The sequence below is a fragment of the Podarcis tiliguerta genome (genome assembly GCF_965153285.1).
Source record: "Podarcis tiliguerta genome assembly, chromosome: 13".
Taxonomy (NCBI): Eukaryota; Metazoa; Chordata; class Lepidosauria; order Squamata; family Lacertidae; genus Podarcis; species Podarcis tiliguerta.
Genome location: NC_139546.1, coordinates 37,280,618 through 37,294,329, shown reverse-complemented (window position 1 = coordinate 37,294,329; position 13,712 = coordinate 37,280,618). Strand labels below are relative to the sequence as shown.

The 13,712-nt window shown below is 47.2% G+C and overlaps 1 protein-coding gene across 2 annotated transcripts in view; it reads left to right on the top strand.

Moving 5' to 3' along the window:
• Positions 1-448: 448 nt before the first annotated feature.
• TAOK2 (TAO kinase 2) overlaps positions 449-13,712 on the top strand; it is a 38,717-nt gene continuing 25,453 nt past the window's right edge. Inside the window, exons 1-6 of one of the 2 annotated variants that reach the window (XM_083409647.1) lie at positions 449-1,335; positions 11,418-11,590; positions 12,145-12,216; positions 12,406-12,507; positions 13,136-13,181; positions 13,277-13,373. In XM_083409647.1, the coding sequence (XP_083265773.1) occupies positions 11,459-11,590; positions 12,145-12,216; positions 12,406-12,507; positions 13,136-13,181; positions 13,277-13,373 (449 nt within the window). In that variant the 5' untranslated portion in view covers positions 449-1,335; positions 11,418-11,458. The remainder of the gene's footprint in view (positions 1,336-11,417; positions 11,591-12,144; positions 12,217-12,405; positions 12,508-13,135; positions 13,182-13,276; positions 13,374-13,712) is intronic. The other variant, XM_083409646.1, reaches the window with a different exon arrangement.

Below are 13,712 nucleotides of genomic sequence, written 5' to 3'. Positions count from 1 at the left end.
CCGCACTCTCTTCGTATTGTCAAGGAAAGCCACAGTTCCGCCCATCAACGCCGCAGCAACCCAATGAACGCTGGGCCCTCGCGAACGACTCGGCTCGCTCGCTCGCTCCCTTTTATTAGTGCACATGCGCTTTGTCTCATTCAGCAACACCTTGTTTCCTCATAGCTCATGCTCGGTTAACTCTCTCTCTCTCTCTCCAGAACGCCCTTACCAAGGCGCAAGTCGTACGCTACGTCTCCGCTCCGCTCTACGCATGCGGCCGTTCCTTGGCTTCGGAAAGGCGTTCGGCGCGTGTCCAGTCCGCGGCGCATGCGGCTTTCTCCCGGCTCCCTCCCACGGCTCACTGCGCGTGCGCCCTCTCCTCCGCCGCGCGCCGCCGCCTCTGCGCATGCGCCCAGGCTTCTCTCTGCCTTGGTTCCGGTCTGGCTCCTGCCTTGGGCGCCATCTTGGATTTGGGGACAACTGGAGTGAGTGAGTGAGTGAGAAGGCAGAGGAGCCCGAGGAGGCGAGAGAGGGGAGGGGGGGCCGGATAGCGCCAGGCCCCCCATCCCCACAGTACTCCACATCACCGACCCCACCCTCTGCCGTAGAGAGGTAGCCCCTCCCTTCCCCCAGCCCCCCGCCCCGCAGGGCTCCCTGGACGTTGGAGGATTTCTGGGGCTCCTGGAGGACCAGCCCGCCCCCGTCCGCCCACCCCGCCCCGGCCCCTCCTGACCCCCCGCCCCACTTTCCCCGTGAGGGCGGTGGCGCGTTCCGCTTCGGAGGTGCAAGCCTGAGTCCCCTCCGCATCCATTACCTGTGGGTCCTTTATACCTCACCCCACCTGAAATATATGACAGGAGCTGCGACGTCCCACTTAGCCCGCGTCTCCCTTCCCTTAATAGGCTTCCCAAAGAGTCGTCTGTCGGTAGGGCCTCTTGTCTGATAGAGATTTCCCCTCCTCTAAATTGGGATATTCCCTCTTCTCGTCCCCCCCCCCACCGCCCTGAAGAGTCTCCGTAGAATTGGGTCTGCTGGGAGACTCCTCATTCACCTTTTCAAAGGGATGCCCCCATCCTTCCCCTTTAAGTAGAGCCCCCTGCACGTCTTCGCTTCTGCGGATCCTTTCTTCCCTAGCCAAGCCAGAGAGAGGGAGATACTCTAGGTGCCCTATGTCTCCTACGCAGAGGCCTCCCTCGTCCAGGGGAGCCAGTGACAGTTCCCTCTAAACCCTCTTCCTTGATTGGAGGAGTTGGGGAAGAGGAGGAGGAGGTCGGGGGTGTACTCCCCACCCCCAATATCCTGGAGCTGGAGCCGCAAGGGGAACAGTATCAAGGCAGCTGCCGAGACTTACAGGTGAGACCTGAACGTACTGATACAGGGGAGAGGTGAAGGGATGTGTGTTTTGGTGGTGGTGGTGGGGAGGCTGGGAAGATAACAGAAGGTGAACGTTTGCAGAACAAAGAGGTTGTATGCACCAATTTTGTGGAAATCCGATTTTCTTTCTGTCTGCTTCCCCCGCCTTCCCCCAACAATCATGCCTCCTATGTTGAGAAGCACACGCCCTCCCACCCCACCCCGAACTCATTTTCTTCTTCTAAAGGCTTAATGAAGGAGTAGCAACTCGCAGCTTTCCCCTGCCACATCTGGGCCCCACTTCTCTTTTCTGGAGAAGCCAGGAGTTCTGTTCACCAGAACATGGATCCTGGGTTTCCATTCTGCCACCTCAAATCCTTGTCTTCTTTTTATTGAGAATAAAAGCTGACACCACCACCCCCATCCCTCCCAAAAACCTCCTTTGCAACCTAGCAATTGCATCTCACTATGACTGCTAGACTCATTTCTTGACTATGCAACTAAGAGCCCCTGGCTCCTAGTCCTGTTCCTCTCCATTAGGTCTTGTTCAGCTTTTAAGGAAACCTAGAGGCCTGTTTTTATGCCCTTAAATATTTGATGACAAGATTGGGGATGTAGGTGTTATCAAGGTAGGTTAACATGATGGACTACTGTTGGCTTCCCTAGGAATCATCATTCAGGCTGAAACTTTGTTGTAAATATTGAGCATGCAACCAGGAGTGAATTTTGGGGAAATGGGATGATTGCCCTTGGCTTGTGGTCTGGGGTTGGATTTTAATGTAGCACGCCACCAAAAGTTTTGTATGTGTGTTTTTAATGGGTTAGGAGGAAGACATGGTGGAACTGTATTTGGTTGCAGGGGTGCTTCACAAAGATACTGCAGAGTAATGAGGTTTAACATGACCACTTGGAAGGAAAGAGGATGAATGGCTTGTCCTAAATGCTGGATGGTGTTCAGTTTGACATCCTTTTCAGCTACAGGGACCACTTCCCACTGGGCCTGCTCTTTTTGTATTCTGAGGGGAAACCAGAAAAGGATTTAATGTCAAAGAAACCCATTTTCCACAGAGAGGAAAATAAAATTCAGCATTCAGTATAACACTGATCAAAAAATCCAATTCTGCTAATATTCAGGAGTTGCACATTTAATTCAGAGTTTTAGTAAATTGAGCATTATTTGGTACTTGATGGTATGAAAGTGCTGTTAGGAGGCAGTATCTATAAGCAGTGGGGTATGAGAAAACCAGTACTGTATTCCTTGAGCAATGGTAGTTGTCTGTTTCTCTCCCCCTGCCCACCCTGTGGACCAGGATTGTTTTCAGATATCTCTCTAGAAACATGGGGGCTAGTACCTTTAAAGAAGAGGTCTTCAGCAGTCTAGATTTCTGTACATGTCACATCTCAGAAGATCAATTAATGAATGATGGCATGTTTATCAAGCCCATTAACACAAAGCACACAAGTTTCAAGACCTCCACTTTCATGGATTGTATTGCTGCTTGACCTGGGTCAAAAAATGGGAGTTGGGAAAATTACCACCTCAAGGGATTGCACATTTCTGTGGGACATACCAATTTAAGGTAGGAATTTAAAATGAGTCTGAGAATAAGGGGTGTTTCTTGTGGTGTGCATCCAACAATTTTCATCGTAGCTTGAACATCATTCCAGAAGGTTTCAGGAAAGGTTTTGTGCGGCATGCTTCTATCAAGGATGAGTAAGAGTCCTTGAGAGCTATGTTACTTTTGGGGCTCCTCCATCCACTGTCCTAATAGGCAGTAGTTTTATCATGCAAGATGGGGCCCAGTATCTACTTGGTTGCTTTTTGACAAAGCTTTTCCTGTGATATTTTTTTGAAGGCTCTTTCTGAAGTGCTTGGCCACCGAGATAATGGGTTAAATTGCTTTTCTTTTGTTGACAGGAGCTCCTCAGACTTTTAACCCAGCTGATTCTCTCTTGTGACTAGTAACGCTCTTATTTTAGTCTGTTTAGTTGGGGACAGCCTTGCAAATGATTGCCCCAAAGTTACTAATCTGTCCACATATGTTTATTCGGTCATTTCAATTATATCAAGAGCTCAAAAGAAAGGGAAAAAACCAACACTTTTTCCAGTTTCTCTGACTTACAGCACACTTCTGTGACAAGTTGGAAAGATGTCCTGTTGAGTTCAGTGGGACTTATTCCCATGTAAGTGAGGTTAGAATTGCAGCCCCATTCCTCTAATACACATGTCCATTTAAAACCCTGGTTCTGCCCCTGTTGCTACAAAGAGCATGACTTCTCAATGAGCATTTAGGATTTTTCCTTTGCTGGATTCCCCCCACCTATGTTCTTGATTATAATACACTTACTTCCAGTAATCTAAAACAGAATCATGAGCCTCCTTTCAGCTGGACATGTCATCATGAGAGAAGTTTTATCCTGGAATATTCAGATGTTTTTTTAAAAAGATGATTATGATGGTGTAACAAAAGTGTTGCTTTGAGCCAAAGGACTGCAAACAAGCCAACCCAGACTAAGAATAAAAGCATCCTACCCCTCTTGCCCAGGCACTACTTAGGGGAGGTGGAATTGTTTCTATATTTGTGGCTGCTGATTCTGTGTTAAGAGGCTGCCTCTTTTTGCACATCTCACCACGATGTGACATAAAATAATAACTGGTAACACTCTTTGGTCAGATAAATTTAACAGCCCAAAGTTTCTAACTTTGATCTTGTCCTTTGTCAGAGAATACGTTGTTAAGAAGAGCTGGCAAGCAGAGGAATGAATGAGAGTTCCAGTATAATGTCTGAAAGGACACATGTAGAAGCTTGAGATACGATTAGAACTTCTCTCTTTCACACACGCACACCCCACCCCCTCGACACATACAAAAGTTCCCCTTTAGACACTATGGAGGACTTGCGAAAAGTGGAAGTGCTTTCTATAACATCCAACACCAGTCTTGTTTTCTGCCTTTAGTTTTCATTTGAATCTGGTTTGGTGAGAGTCTGTCTTATGTACGTCTCATGACTACAGGCCTTTCTATGGGCTTAACATATGTGACAGGGTATGCAAAACTAAATCACCTCAGTAGTCTGGACAAATGCAATATTTTCTTCCGGCCGGCGAAGGGCATTTGTTAAGGTAACTGAACTCCTTCCAATTCTTTCTTAAAATAGTTTTCTAATGGTTGCAGCAAAATCTCTGGAAATGACTGCATTGTGTTCTCAAAGCATTATTTTCTGTCATGCTGTTGTGGTAGAACACAACCCCTAGGGCTTGCTTTTGAGTTACCCACAGGTTACTCAGTAAGCCCTGTATTCTTCCAGCACAGAAGGAATTGGTAGTGCGGGGGAGAAGACCCCCTGGAATGAAAGCATCCTAGAACCTCTGAAAGGAAAGAGGCCAGGACAGGGTATTTCATAATATTTAGGAAAGAGACTTCAAGGCTGGAGTCCATTTACCTGGAGTAAGCCCCATTGAATTCAGAAGGGCTTAGGTCTAAGTAGGTGTGTAGGATGGCACTGTCTGATTTGTAACCCTGTATACTTAATTGAGATGAACCCCATTGAGCACTGTAGGAGTTGCTTCTGAGTAAAAATTCAAAGGATTGTGCTGCCTGGGAAGCAAGGACTAGGAAGCAGTAACATAACAGAGATGTGCTTCTGTGGACCCAGGATGCTGTAGCTTTGCCGAAGCTAAGCAGGTCTGGGCCTGGTTAGTTCCTGGATGGCAAGAGTGCCTGGGGACTTGAGTTCCATGATGGAAAAAAGACAGGATATACATCTATTAAATATAGAAATTGCTGCCATAATTTTTAATAAGCACTTTATAATCCTTGTAGTTGCAGTGCAAAGCCAGCAAATATGAAGAGGGCAGCAACAGGTGAAGGGCAGCTCTTCTGCTGTTTTGTGGCTGGAGCTTTAATGCGTTTCCGAGGTTTCTATCAAGAGGGTATCCAAATGGGCTACGTGTGAATATTTTGGAGGCTTAAGGAAGGAGAAGGGATCAGAAGCCCTTTGTGGAGGTGCAGCGGCCTCCCTTGAGTAAGTTCAACAAACTGGACCAGAGTTTGTCCTTTCTTTCATTCTGTGGTAGTATTTCATTGCCCATTGGTGGTAATTGGCACAAGGTGCTGTCTAAAAGCATTTACTGGGCCAGTGAAGAAAGAAAGAAAACCCACAACTTGCTTCTCTGCCACTACCACAAAGGACAGTGGCTAACATTTGGAGATTGGGAGCAGTCCAGACGTTGTGGCTTCCAGTGTTGCAGGCAGGTGATCTTTAGGCCTCTTGATTTTGGGTGTGTGGAAAGATCCACATGTGCCACAACTGTGGCACTATCGCGCTTTCAAATACTTAAAGCCCACCTGTGGGTATTGGATAATTCTGCCCCCTTCCTCTCTAGGTTCAGATGGCTCTTCCTTGCTCCATATCCCCACCGCTGATGATGTTTTGCAATAGGGAGAGCCTGATGGAGTTTATATGTTCTTCACTTTTTAATGGGACTTCAGCAGCCTAATGCTACCGTCTCCTAGTGTATCTGTTTTCACCTGCAATTTAATGACTTTATGTTTGTGGAAAGTCTGCCTTAGGATTTTACATTTCACTGTTGCCAAGTGTCTGCTGTCATAAGTTAAAGGTAAAGGTAAAGGTACCCCTGCCCGTACAGGCCAGTCTTGACAGACTCTAGGGTTGTGCGCCCATCTCACTCAAAGAGGCCAAGGGCCAGCGCTGTCCGAAGACACTTCCGGGTCACGTGGCCAGCGTGACATCGCTGCTCTGGCGAGCCAGAGCCGCACACGGAATGCTGTTTACCTTCCCGCTAGTAAGCGGTCCCTATTTATCTACTTGCACCCAGGGGTGCTTTCGAACTGCTAGGTTGGCAGGCGCTGGGACCGAGCAATGGGAGTGCACCCCGCCGCAGGGATTCGAACCGCCGACCTTTCGATCGGCAAGCCCTAGGCACTGAGGCTTTAACCCACAGCGCCACCCGCGTCCCTTATAAGTTACCTAGCTTTAATTGCCAAGTTAGGCCTGAGGCCTCCTGACCACTTCTCTTAAGACTTTCCCCTAACCAGCTTTCACTGTATATTGTTTCACTGATTAAACCCAGAATAATCAGGCTGTTCTTTTAGTTCTTCTGTTTACTTTAATCTCTGTATTTTAAAGAATGCAGTGTAAACAGCTCAATGCTTGATATATTTCAGGTGGTAAAATAGAGTAGAAGCAACCTCACCAATTTTGGCTTTCCAAGCACACATAACAATCCCAGCAGCTTTTGAGGGAAAAACCCTTATTAGTAGATGGGGTACAGTGGCAATCACTTGGGGTGGACATTGGTATACTAGGTAATGCATTTTTGTTCCTTTTTCCTGCACAGTTGAGCCCATCATTGTCAACCTACTTAGCATGTTGGCATCCCCAGCTAAATAAATAAGCTTGTTGCTACTCCCTGTCAGAAATCTGGTACCCCTCTTTGCCATCCAGGCATATGAGGTGCATTTTCTTCAGGAGATCCTCAGGTTACATCCTCAGTTTGTGAAAATGAACAGAAGAATTCAGGATCACTATCTTCAGTTCTCTAAATTGTAGTAGCTGGAAAGCCATTAAGGTCAAGGGTCCATCTCCCAGCCTTTGGATAGACACTTAATTTTTTACAACATGTCCGTCCACCCACCCTTGGCAAATGTCATTCTGGGTAGCGTGTTCTGCAAGCAGATTGTTGAAACTGGCAGCAGGTCCTGTGTCAGAGCTTCCTGACTAATTTTCATAACTCACTGTAGCTGGATTGAGCAAGTGAGCCAAAGCACATGCTATAGAAAAAGCAAGGTGTTTTGTTTGTCCTGGGTGGTTAACTCCTTTCCAAATGTGCTTATCCGGTACAGCAGGGATGAGGAACCTTTTTTAGCCCAATGGCTGCTTTCCCTTCTAGGCAGCCTTCTGAGGGTCACATGCTGGTGGTGCACAGGGACGGAGGCAAAAGCGGGCAGAACAACCTTTGAACAGTAGGTTAGTTTCTACGAAAAACTCTCACTCCCCTTTCTCTTTCTGCCATCCAGGCAAGCAAGAGGCATTATCAGAGTTCAAAGACACCTTCCAGCCGGGCAGAAACACACAGGCAGTCAAGCAGGGCCAGTGAGAGCTGTTGCCTGGGGAGAGGGGAATGCCTGGGGAAAGTTCTGAGGGCCATATAGAGGGGCCTGAGGTTCCCCACCCCTGTGTTACACTCTGCAGTTGAGAAGAAATCCTTAAGCCTGCCTTCAGGAGTGCTCTTAACCCTCTAGCACAGGTCCTTTTTAATAGTTATATTACAATAATTAAAGATTATATATCCTTTTTGTGTTTTGGAAGTGTCTTGTGCATTCATGTAAGTGCCATGAGAACTACTGGAAAAGTGGCATAGAAGTATGCTGGCAAATGGTAACTGCTGCTTTCTGTGTCTAATTGCAGCCTCCCAAAGCTTCAGCAGAAGCAGCAAAGCCTTGCACGACTCTTTAAGAGTCACAGGCCTGTAAACTGGTTCCACTTTTAGTCTGCACATCTTGGGTCAAATGTGACAGCCAGACCTGCTGATGATGACCTGAAAGCAGGTCTACTGTTCCATGTTGGGTGAGAGCCTGATCTACTTTTGCAGATCCTTTTTGCAGACGATACAGCTTATGCTGCAGGGGGCATTTCTTTCTGTGTAAGGAGTAGCCCTAGATGACTTCTCTGAATTCATTGTATAACCCTGTTCCGTTGACTTTAGCCTGGAACCTCAAAACCAAACTTGAGAGGTTAAATTCTGTGCACTGCTTAGTGAAGTGAGGCACAGCAGAAGGATGCCTTCCCACCCGCATTACTGCTGCCAGGCTGGCCTTGTGATTTGCCTTTTTGCTTTGGATTGTTCCCTGGGAAGCAACTGAACAATGCAAGGATTTCCTCTCGCTGACATGGCCTGCCTGCAGGCTCTTGATTTCCTTGTTTTTCTGTTCATTGGGTGGAGGAGGGGAATTGGTTCAATGAGCTCTGCCCATCCCAGAAGGTGAAGAGGTACCCCAAGAAACTTGTTTTGGCAAACGGGGTTTAGATGCAGGTTGGTGCCCCTCAAAAGGCAAAGGCCATGGGCCTTGTTTTTCTAATGTTCATCTAGCCAGCCTGGCCTGACCCATTCCCATAGACAAAGACTCCAGGGGGTTACATCCTGCTGACTAATGTCAAGGGCAAGGAATGGATCCGCAGTCCAGACATACAAGATGTTTTAGCCCATATGAATACCCTGCTGGTTCATTCAGCTGATGGAGGCCTGCAAAGGATCACTGTGGAGTTTTGCAGCCTTCAGAGGTGGTATGGGGGGTGGGGGGAGTAGCTGGTGCCAACTTTTACAGACCTCTTTCTTGCCTTTTGTGTTGAGCAAAGATGAAGAGTGCCCAGCCTGCCAGGGTGTGATTAGCAATAAGGTCAGAATAGTGGCTTATACCTGCATTAAGCATAGACTCCAAAATAGTGAGGTTCCCCCTCTGGAAAGCAGGGTAACCATGTTGGGAGTGTCTCCCTTGGGCCAGGGTGGGAGGCGGCATGGCAGTCCACCTCTCTTCCCATTTAGTGTAGGGTCATAGGTTGCAGCTACTGCAAGCGGCAAACATATTCTCCTGCTGAAGGATCTCTCCCAGGGAATTTAGGTTGGTACGTCTGGAAATTTGAGTTGTTTGATGTAGGGTTCAGAGCTAAAGTCTAGGCTGCCTGGATTTGTCTGTGTTCTCTTTTAGAAGCTTCAGCCTCTTGTACACTATAATGCTACATCAAGAAGTATGGGTCATCTTGCCATAGAATTGATTGATTGATTTAGAGCACTTGTACCCCACTCTTCAACCTAAAAGTCTCCTGGAGTGGCTTGCATACAATAGCTTGCACGACAGCCCCTGCCTGCAGGCTTACAATCTGAAATGTATTTCTGCTCTTTCCCCCCCTTTTTTTACTTCTATGCCACCTGCATCTTTTAATCTTAAAGACCTTGATTAAAATAAACTCCATAGATGTACCAATTGGGGCAGTGTGTTGCAGGTAAAACATTTCAACGTAGTGACATGCAACTGTTTCATATGTGGATGGTTAGCTTTTAACATAAAATTGTATGATGGAGGTGATATTTTCCAGGTGGTGAACAGCTCTGAGCACCTCTTTGAGGACTAATAAGGATTAATCAACTTCTGTACTGTCCATGCTTCCTGGGTACAGGGTTCTTGGTCTCTGGGCCCAGTTCAGGGTGATCACATTAGTGAGCCCTAAAAAGCTCAGGCCCCAAATAGCTGAAAGACTGCCTCCACCCCTTCCAAAGTTGTTGGGTGTTACAATCGACTGAGGGGGCTCCCTTGGTATCCTCATCCTCAGAATTGTGGGGAAGAGTGGCCCAGGAGAGGCCTTTCTTTGTGGCAGCCTCTAAATTGTGGGACTCCCTCCCCACAGAGTTGTGTGCAACATCTTCATTGGACAGCTTTCACTGTATGTAAAAGACACACCTCTTTGCCCTGGCCTTTGTTTTTTGGAGACTGAACTTTTGTTGGATTTATACTGTCCTGTTCAGAGAGGATTCACTATGTTACTATCATTGCAATGGTCTTAACTGTTTTTATAACCGTATATTATAATACTGTAACCCACCCTGGAACCTGTTGAAGAAGGGCAGGTATAAAATCTTAGAAAGAAAGAAATTACCTAGTCCACTTTTCCTGTACCAAGCCCAGTAAAATCCCAGGCAAGCCTCTCAAAAGTCTCATTTGCTACATGTCCCCATAATTGCCTTTAGCCCCTCACAACTGACTGACCTCAGTTTACCCAAGAAAAGGAATGGGGAACCTGTGGCCTTCAAGATGGTGGTGGACTATTTAACTTTCATTATTTCTAACCATTGGCTTATTCTGATAGGGGTTTGAGTGCCAACAACCTCTGAAGGCCCATGTGTTCCCCATCCATCCCTGCTCTAGAAAGAATTGTTAAGGAAAGCAGCACAAGATAGCCAAATCACAAAAGCAACCTTGGAAGGGTTGGACTTGATTATTTCTTTTTGGTTTTGTTTATACATCCTTGGGAGTAATTGCCATCAAAGAAGTAGTCTTTAAAGAAGATCTTGTTAATTTCTTCCTCCTCCCTAACTTGACTTTCAACAAGAGCAGAAGGGAAACTAAAACAAGAAAGAAGCTTATTAAGCTGAGGCAATTCTTTGTGAGAATGTGGCTGCTGTACATGCAGGTCTTTGCCCACTGCAAGGGGAAGGTGGCATGCGCATGCAAGTCCGTGGAGCTGAAGCATGTTCAGTCCTTCCACACTGAAGAGGGAAAACTCAGCAAGAACCTTCATCCTGTCATAGAAGGAGCAAGTCATGGAGGTTATTTTAGTTGGGAAAGCAGCAGGGACAAGTGTGCTCTGAGTCAGAGTGTATTGTATCTCAGGGAGATACTCCGGAGTTTTCTTAGGAAGAATTGGAGCCTGTAATTTATTTTCTAAAAGAAATTTGCTTGCCAGGGTATATTGTTGTGGTTAGAGCAGAAAAGTTGGAAAACTTAGCGATAAGCAAAGTTTCGGGTGCATGCAGTTCCCCAATTCAGTACATTTTCAGTTCCCAATTGAATGCTGCTGCTAGTGCAGCAGGAGCACAACATGAAGAAGAGAAACAGCTGTATCTTCTCGGATCTCTATGAAGTCTTACCCCATTTGCTGGCATTGGTGCCCCCCCTTCCAAATTCTTCTCCTTGATTACCATTCTACACCACTTCTCTTATTTTTGTGGGTGGAAATTTGCGACTCCTGGATTCTCTTGTGAAGGATGTCCTGTATGAGCAGTGACTAGATTGGATGCAGCTCTGGAAGATTCCCCATCCTGGCTGATTTAGCAAAAGAATGGGCCTTTTGTAGGGAGTCTGATATATTTTTATAACCTGCCTTTCTTCCACTAAGGAACTCAAGGCAACCTACATGAGGTTCTTAGATGCCCATCCCCCAGTCCAGTCCCCTCACTGATCAGGCCTAGATATGTTTAGCTTCAGGAAGGTAGCCTCATTGTGTGTCCTATTAGACCATGTCTTACCCTTGGTGAGCTTGCTAACCTCTGTTTCCCCACCTTAGGAGAAGGGCAAAGGTGAAGCCCAGCCTCCTCCACGGCCGCCATGCCGTCTAATGCCCGGGCTGGCAGCTTGAAGGACCCCGAGGTGGCTGAACTGTTCTTCAAGGATGACCCCGAAAAGCTCTTTGTGGACCTGCGGGAGATTGGTCATGGCAGCTTCGGAGCAGTCTACTTTGTGAGTGTTGAAGGAGTGGGGTGGGGCGATATTGCTGGAATTGAACACACCCCTCTAGGCTCACTTAAAGCATGCCCTCCAGATCCTTCTTACTCATTAGCACCACACCTCTTTGCCCTCCCTATGGAGAAGATTACTAGTTATAACCTCTGCATGTATGCACCAGGTTCAGAAACCGTATGCTCCTGAATTTCAGCTGCTGGGGAACAACAACTGGAGAGGGCTGTTGCCTCTCCCCCCAACCCCTTATGGGCTAGTTGACCACTGTGGAAAACAGGATCTGGAGTGAACTGACTCTTGGTCAGATTCATCCAGGCTTCCCTTCCCGTTCTTATGAAATGGGTTCCTGTTACTCCCAACATGCCTCTGACCGGTGGACATCTCTGGGTGTGAGAATGCCCTCTGGATCTGCAATTCTTGTACCCTCTTGATCTGCATTACTTTTTCCAGGCAGAGAAGACAGCCTCTGCTCAGCCCTCTGAATTGACTGCCTCTGAATCTGGCCATTGCTCCCCCCGCCCCAACAGCTTCCTGACACTCTGTTCCTTCCACAGGCCCGAGACATACGTAACAATGAAGTGGTGGCCATCAAGAAAATGTCCTACAGTGGGAAGCAGTCTAACGAGGTTTGTGCTTCACCCCTCTTCTGACAACACTAGTCGCAGCTGGCCTGCCAGCAGACCTTGGTGATTAAGTTCCCTTGGTCTCTAAGAGCGGACTGAGGGTGCCCTGGGTCCATTGGGCTCCGTCCCATTCTCTCCTTCACCTGGAATTCAGGCTTCTCCATGCTCAGGCTCCCTTTGTGTATCTTCCAGAAATGGCAGGATATTATCAAAGAGGTGAAGTTTCTGCAAAAGCTGCGGCACCCGAACACCATTGAATACAAGGGCTGCTATCTACGGGAACATACAGCATGGGTAAGATGAGAGGGGAAGCTGCTCACATTAACCTTTTGGGCTCCAGGAAGATTTTCTGATCTTTGAACGATGGAGGTTTTGGATGGGTGCAGAAGGGGTCTGAGTGGTGGTTGGGTTTCTTGCTTAGGTTAAAGAGCAAGTATGGATCTTACAAAAGAGAGAGAGAGAGATTTTTACAGACAAAGCAAAATTCATTCATGGAAGTGACGGCCACATGATGTGGTTGTGGCTGCTGCTTTAGGATGGCTTTAGAAGGGGGGGGCAGGGATAGGCAAATGCATGGAGGATAAGACTATCTGTGGTTGTTAACCATGATAGCTAAATGGAACCTCCATGTGTAGAAGCAGTATACCTCTGAATACCAGTTGACAGGAGGGCAACAGGATGGGAGGGCAGTTGCCTTCTGACCTGCTTATGGGTTTCCTGAAGGCATCTTGTTGGCTGCTGTGGGGAACAGGATGCTGGACTAAATGGACCTTTGGTCTGATTTAGCAGGGGCTCTTCCTATGTTCTTAAGTGAATCAGAAGTCCCAGGTATGTAATGGTTTGGGGGACTGGTTGGCAGGTGGGGTTCAGAGGAATGTTCTGCCCTGTGCTAACTCCCTTCCCTGCCTTCTCACCCCATCAGCTGGTGATGGAGTACTGCCTGGGCTCTGCCTCGGACTTGCTGGAAGGTGAGTACCCAAGACCATGTGAGATGGTAGATATTCTGTATCCCTTTTTCCTACACTTATATGTGATGCTCTCTCCTCCCTCCCATGTTTCCTAGTGCACAAGAAACCGCTGCAGGAAGTAGAGATTGCAGCCATAACACACGGTGCCCTGCAGGGGCTTGCATACCTGCATTCGCACAACATGATCCACAGGTGAGATGAGCAGTCCTGTCCTGTGTGCCCACATCTTCCCATGCTGTTTTTAAGCATAGTCCACAGGAGCCTGGATGGCAGAATGGCCATGTCCCTATCTTACCATGAGGGTGCAGTCCTTATGGACCCTTCTGATTTTAAATTGAATTATTTGCTACTTTTAACTGCCACATCAAGGCATATTTGCATTTGATTCATGCAAGCGATTCCTGTGGGGTTTTCAGCACAGAGACAGACAATAAACTTTATGTATGAGCTGAGTGCAAACTTCAGAGAAAGCTGCTTGAAACCTCTTGCATTGTAAGGGCCTTGAAGCTGCTGCACCATAAAATCTGTATA